Below are 7663 nucleotides of genomic sequence, written 5' to 3'. Positions count from 1 at the left end.
TGATACTACTATTACCTTTTTATTCAATAAAATAGGTATGTTGCCATATGGCAACATTGTGCGGTAATGGAACAATATTTTGCCCATGCTAATGCAGAGTAGCTTTGTATGAATGACAATGTATGGATGCACTGATATAGTTGGATGGTTGTATTCTACTCATATATTTATATATATTTGTATATATTTATAAAGTAAAGTAAAAGTAAAGTAAAATATATATATATACACTTATTTTGTTTAGAAAATGAAGCCGCCAGTGTTCTATGGCAAGGCTGAGAGGAGGGCTGAAATGTACAAGTGGTTATACCATCTCATGAAAGTGAGGATGAGCTAGGGATCAGTGACGAGGAGTATGAGAGGCAGGCAGAATTAGGCCTAGTAGACTCAGAGGATGAAGAGACAGGTATGTATCTATTCCGGTATGTTCAACATTCAGGTTACATGTCGTCCTTTGCACAGTGTTGAGCTGATGTTGGGAAAGGTGTAAAGTAGATCAAAAATTTGAGGTTTTTGTCATTCCAAAATCTGTATGGTGAACAAAAAATAACCACATACACAAGTCGCTGTGCAGTCCCCATGCACATGTGCACGCACGCACACACACACACGCAAAGGCACAAACACACGCATGTTCTATCATCTATGAATTTCATGTCATTTTGGGAGAAAACACATCAGGCTGTTCCATTGTCGCACAATGTTGCCATATGGCAACGCACCCAAAAGTACCCCCCGAAAAAAAATAAAAATAAAAAAAAATTGTTAATTTGAGTCTATTTTATATATAAAAAAACACTGTAACATTTTTTTCAATGATTGCATAATAATGCGTGCAGTAGAGGGTTAAGATAGTCCCAGACTAAAATGCATGTTTGAGGGGGTTTTTTTTATCTGAAAGCAACTTGCACTGGAATATCTTAAAATAGGTCAGTGCCATTGTTTTGTCTCAAGATGCACACCAGTAGCTAATGTTTTTTTTTTTATTATTTAAACAATTTTATCTAATGCACGTCTATAAAAGCTATTTAAATGTCCTAATTGAACTAAGGCCTTATCCTTGCTTAATCTAAACCCTGTTTGTGAAACAATGCTCATTAGGGTAGTCTAGACTTTACGTTAACTTTTACATGGCATAATCGAACAGAACTGTCTTCTCGCTATGTTTAGTCTACCAACCGATAAGTAAATGCTATGTTGCCTACTTTATTCATGGATAGTACAAAAACATCCCAATTGAAAATAACATACATGACAACTACAATATTCCCAATAGTGACTCCATGCAACATCATTGGACTGAGCTGTAGGCCTATCTATTTTGTCCAGTGAAAAATGAATACAAATGCACCAGAAGAAAAATATGAAAATTACCAAAAAGCCATATAGTGTGACCAAGAAAAAGTATCTAATGGCCTATAGCTTATGTCATTTCTTTATTAGATAGTTTATTCCATTTTTTATATTTTATTTTCTATTAGTCTGTTATTATAATTATTGTTATATACCCGTCGACGACAATGGCCCTCTAAAAGGCTATAAATGTGTTTTTGGTAAAGAGGTTCCATTCTGTACAAGAAAGATGAATGAGTTAAAAAAGAATCTATTCTGTCTATACTTGATTTTGATAGGCGGATTTCTGGGATGAAATATTTTTTTATAGGCTAATGAAAATTATACAGATACAAATGAGTAGACTAGTTTCATGCCTCTTGTATTATTCCGCCTGTTTTATTTCATGAAAAATAAATAACCATATATTAACTATAATGTAGGCCTGCATACAGTGCATTTTGCAGATGAACCAAAGTATAATTTTGTTACCGGCCGATTAATCGGGTCTGCCGTCTTTTGCACACCTTCAGCACCCGAGTTACAGCATTCATCGTGAAACATCTTGCTTTCTCAGAAGTAGCATTTGCAGCATGCTTCAGCAAGAAGATATCCACGCGTGAACAAATTCATTGTAATCAAGATCAGTGCCAACTAAGGGTGGACCTCCAGCTGAACCTACTGATAAAATGTGAGTATGTTTCCAGAAGATAAGACTTGAAATCCAACCTTACCCTTTCTCTACAGCAATAGTAGTTTGGTCAAACATTAATTCCAGTGGTTTTATCACTCCCAGACAGTATTTAATTCAATGCCAGTATTGGCAACGTGAACACAAATCAATGCGCCATTCTAGAAATAAGTCATTTATTGGCTATGTGCCATCAGCACTCTTAACCCCAAAAAACACAAGCTCATAGTGGCTCAAAACATGCTTCAGCGTAGAAAATGTTATGACTATTTCTTTATTTCATGAAAACGCGTTTCAAAAACTTAACTTGTATATTTTATTTTAGAAACCTCATATAATGCAAAAAATAAATGCAAAGAATGACCACTTGTGCAAAAGAAGTGTGCTTGCTTGTATAGAATGTGCACTTCAGATTCTAAAAGTATATATATATTTTAAAACTACTTGCAAATATAATATTAAATAATTGTACTTAAATGGAGTACACTCTCATTGTGACTCTTTCTTAAACACACTTTTTTAAAAGTCCACGGTATAGTTGTCAAAATGTTTTAAACTACAAAATATGGGAAAATAACACAAATAACACTCTTTTTAATAGTTATTTTCAACACTTTAAAAGTGTTTCATGGGGTCCACTCCCAGTTGAGTTTTAACACTTTTGAAAGTGTAACCGAGTTCATGACTCTGTGGAGTTAAAATGTAATTATACTCAAACTCTAAACAGAGTAAAGTAAATTTTATATTGGTGTTTTATACTCTAATAGTGTTCTTTGTTTCAACACTGTATAGGTTGCAAATATGGTACATTTAAAGACGACAACCTATTACTTGTAGCGGGAAAAAACGTTTTATTTTCAAACGTGCACCGTTTTCAGAAAGTCAATTTTAAGATGCAACAATATGGTACTAAGTATGGTCTATCATTCTCATGAGACAATGTTTTATCAAAGGGTTTAAAATATATTAGCTGATCAATGCATAAATGACAGAAAATGTGTCAATGTGAGCATGCTTTAAAGAAGTACACTTATTTTGATAGCATACTAAAGCACATGTAAAGTATTAGATTTAGTGTTATTTGACATGAAGTTAATAAATTTTAAATGTAATATATTGCAACTTTAAATATAGGCCTATTAATAATATATATTAATAATTATACATTTTAATACATGCCATACAAGTTTCCATAAAATGTCATTAAAGTAAATTACTTGTCAGTACACTTTAACCATATATCAAAGAAAGACAATATAATTTTGAAATTGCGCATGCTATATAATAATGTGCTTAAGTGGGTCAAAAGCACTCTTAAGTAATTGCATCATTTTAAATAAAAGTTTAAGTCAAGCCTTCAGTTCACAAGAATCAAACAATGTCCTTGTTAATGAAGCCCTTGTGGGGCTCCTAGAGTTTGAATAATTAAAAACACGAAATGCTCACTTGATTCACACTAAAACAGCCGTGTCTTGCTTATCAAGATTCAAGAGATGTTTTCCCACTGGTCTGCTTTGGGAGGTGGAGTCAAAAATTGCGTTCAAAACAATGCCCTTCTCCTCTTTAAAAAGCCCTGCCAAGAACCACAGATTGCTTGAGTTGTTGTATTTTGGCAGCCTGTTCACAGCTAATCGAGTAACCATGAGTCTCACTGCAAAGGACAAATTGGCGGTCAAGACCTTCTTTGACAAAGTTGCCCCTAAGGCTGAGGAGATTGGCAACGAGACTCTGTCCAGGTAATGTGAAATGTGCATGAGCGGACATTTATAGCATAAGCTGCTATTATAGACAATCTATCTTATTATTATGATTTTTTTTATTTTTTTTTTATCCTTTCAGGACTCTGTTCGTTTACCCTCAAACGAAGACGTACTTCGCCCACTGGGCAGACCTGAGCCCTGGCTCTCCTCAGGTGAAGAAACATGGACTGACAGTAGTGAATGGTGTCCTGAACGCTGTGGGGCTGATAGATGATCTCAAGGGTGGTCTGCTCACCCTCAGCGAGCTCCATGCCTTCATGCTTCGCGTGGACCCCGCTAACTTCAAGGTTCGTTCTGCTGAAAACATTTGTCCGAGGATCTCATTTAATTTCCAATTTCAATAAAACACAGTCTATATTTGTTATATGTTTTTATGTTTGATTTTATTCCCCCAGATCATTAATCACAATCTCCTCGTGGCGCTCGCGCTGATGTTTCCTGAGGACTTCACTCCTGAGGTGCATGTTTCAGTGGATAAGTTCCTCGCTCTGGTCAGCCTGGCTCTGGCCGAGAAGTACCGCTAAAGTCGACGCTGCTTTCATCTCCGACGCGACACTTTATTCGCCTTAATGAGAATGAAAAAATAATAAAAATGAAATGTATGAAATCAAGCTCTCTCTTTTCGTTTCTGCACACAACAACACACCACTGATCTGATGTAGGCCTACACTGTGAAAATGTATTTTCATGATTTGTTATCACAACTTTTTCTTTTGTCAAATCATCTTAGAAAATGAATGTGGTTCAGATAACATAGTTTATGTTGATTAAACCAATGTCCTTCATTGTGTTACCGCAGATTATTAATTCAATTAAAATTTTAAGATAACCAAGTTACTTTTTTTTATGTTAAACCAACAATTAGTTTTACAGTGCCACTTGGATGTTTTTAATAAAAAAAGAAATTGACTTGACAACTTTATAACAGTTTTAAAATAAGAACTAAGGTGTTTGTTTTTAACTGCAGTTATTTATATTTGCAAATCAAATCAGTAATATAGTGAAGTTAGGCTATATTTATTTGATTATTTGTGACAAAACACTGATAATCCATCTCAACCCAAAAGACATTTTAGCAGTTCAAGACGCTTAAAATGCTGAGACATTTCTTATTTTATTTTATGAAGATGTTTCAGAAACTTTATATTTGAGAACTTCATATAAAACATGAATAGGCTAAAAGAAAAGAATGACCACACATATCATTAATTATTGGTGTACTGATGGGTTATTTGTTTGTAATGATCCTAAAAGTTCGATGAAACCATCAAAACATGAGGAAAATATTTATACTTTTTAAATATGACGGAAGAACATAACTCTAAACTCCTTTAAGGTATTTATCTGACCAAATTATTTTAGAAAAAAAGGCTACAGGTTTTATTTTATATCCAAAAAAAGTGCATATGAAAACGTTCACATGAAAACATGACATAATCAGTTATTAATATTTCGTTGGGTCTCTCTTGTTTTTGCATGCGTTCATAATTTATTTGAATGACAGAAGGTCAAAAAGTGGCCAAAAGTGACGGAAATTAAGAGATGATTAAATTACAACCAGTTTATATCAAACAATGTTCTTAATGAAGGTCTGGGATTGTTCCGCAGTTTCATGTATCTTGAGTTTGATTAATGAATATAGGCCTTCTGTACATGAATAGTGTGTTTTATGTACATTTTGAGCACAAATGGCCCATAAACAATACATAAACGCATGACACGTGTAACTTTTGAGATTATGGCGCCTTGTTGCCTTTTTACGAAAGGGCGGGGGAACGGTTTCTTTACTAAATTAGACACGCAGGCTATACTGTGCCGGGACTGTAAGAGATTCAAGCATTGTTATCAGATAGCTAAGCCATTCTAAAAGCCTTACATAGCACCTCTCTGCAACTGCCGCTGACACACGCCAAATGCACAGTTCTGGAACCTTCTGTCACGACAGGTAAAATTTTATCACTTTCTCTTTTTTTGAAAACAGGATGCTACATGTGATTACACAGAGTATCCAATCTTGCGTTTGATTTAATTCTAGCTTTTCATTCTAGAAAATATGGTCGAGACTGTGAAGGTGAATTGTATTATTTAATTTAAATAAATTTAAATAAATTATTCAATAGGCCTATGTGTTTTCAAGTCAATTGCAATGATTGAGTCGGATTTATACAAACATAGCCAATCTTTTTAGGAGCTCAGCTCAATAAAATGAATACGCGTATTTACCTCTGAGCTCTTCACTGTGTCTCAGTATAGTCTCGGCAGTATTTGGCCTGGCTGTATATTATTATGGCAGCAGCTGAGAGTGACTGATAGGATCATGTTGTGTGTGGCGCTGTCCAGTGCTGAAACCAGCAGGTCGGAGATAAATGGACGTCAATACCTATGGTCATTATCAAGTGAAATATATTTCCCTCTGTGAGATAGCCTTCCAAACAGAAGCTCATAATCAACAAAATGAACACACAACTAAGAATATGGAAAACAAAATTTCATGCAAATTTAGTTGTTTTATTTAAAGGGATACTCCACTTTAAAATGAAAATTCTGTCATCATATATTCACCCTCATGTTGTTTCAAACCTGTATGAATTTCTTTCTTCTGCTGAACAGAAAGGAAGATATTTAGAAGAATGTCAGTAACCAGACAGTTTCTGGTCCCATTGACTTCCATAGTAGGAAAAAAATATATACTATGGAAGTCAATGGGACAGAAACTGTCTGGTTACTGACATTCTTCTAAATATCTTCCTTTCTGTTCAGCAGAAGAAAGAAATTCATACAGGTTTGAAACAACATGAGGGTGAGTATATGATGACAGAATTTTCCCTTTAAGAGTATCCCTTTAAGCATAAACACCAGTGATCAAAGTTGTTTGGGGTTTTATTAACTGAAAAAGCACGTTACATACACTTTTCTCTTTAGCTTTTCAAAACCAGATGTTCAGTTAATGGTACTGTTTTCCAAGTGCAGAGACTACGAGTCTACGACTGCCAGAAACTTCTGCCATACTGCTTGAATGTCCGGAGTAAAGGCACGACCGAGCTGGGAAGCCACAACAATTGGTCAGACAGTCACCGAGCAGCTTAAGGGGAAACATTTCAAGGTGATCAGAAGGGGGAATGAGAAATGTTTATGTTTTTGACATGCATAAATTCATTATTGTAAGCCTACTACGTCTTTTTCCGTAAAACACACAATGCTCTGGTTAGAAACATGGTGAGATAGTGAAATTAGCAACCCTGCAGCATATTCGCAAGGTTGTAGTTCGATTCTACAAGCTTACCACCACAACTAAAATGTTGAATTAAACTGAATTACAAGCGGTTAAATTGATCAACCACAAAGCTATAAGTTACTCATGGGGGGTTTATTTAAAAAATGTGTATATGGAGAAGACATAATTGGCAAAAGTGTGAGGAAAATTATGATTATTAATACGGGGATAATTAGAAATACACACTGCTGTGATTGTTCTTTAATTTCTTAATTGCTTGCTCAGTAATCCTAAAGTTAGGATTAAAAGTAAAAAAAAAAAAAAATTTTTTTTTTTTTTTTATATTATCAGGAAACTTTCCCAATATTTTTCCCCATATGGATTTAGTTGACAAAATGACAAAACATGTCTTAAATGTAATATATATATATATATATATATATATATATATATATACATACAGTGGTGGTCAGAATTAATGGCACCCCTGGTAAATTATGATCAAAAATGGCTGTAAAAAAATAAATCTGCATTGTTCATCCTTTTGATCTTTCATTAAAAAAATGTGCAAAAATCTAACCTTTCATTGAAGTAAAAGAATTGAAAGTGGGGAGGAAATCACATTATGAAATAAATGTTTTTCTCCAAAACACGTCGGCCACAATT

At 34.3% G+C, this 7663-nt stretch overlaps 1 protein-coding gene across 1 annotated transcript; it reads left to right on the top strand.

Annotated features, from left to right (window-relative positions):
- Nucleotides 1-3644: 3644 nt before the first annotated feature.
- On the top strand, nt 3645-4307 carry hbae3 (hemoglobin alpha embryonic-3; the record flags this gene model as incomplete). Its single annotated transcript, XM_082167178.1, has 3 exons — nt 3645-3759; nt 3863-4070; nt 4179-4307. The coding sequence occupies exons 1-3, from the start codon at nt 3665-3667 to the stop codon at nt 4305-4307; spliced, it is 432 nt and encodes a 143-aa protein (XP_082023304.1). The 5' UTR covers nt 3645-3664.
- Between the last annotated feature and the right edge of the window lie 3356 nt (nt 4308-7663).

Source organism: Leuciscus leuciscus (assembly GCF_965113295.1).
Source record: "Leuciscus leuciscus genome assembly, chromosome: 1".
NCBI lineage: Eukaryota > Metazoa > Chordata > Actinopteri > Cypriniformes > Leuciscidae > Leuciscus > Leuciscus leuciscus.
Note: the sequence above shows the minus strand (reverse complement) of the source record. Positions and strands in the feature narration are given on the sequence as shown.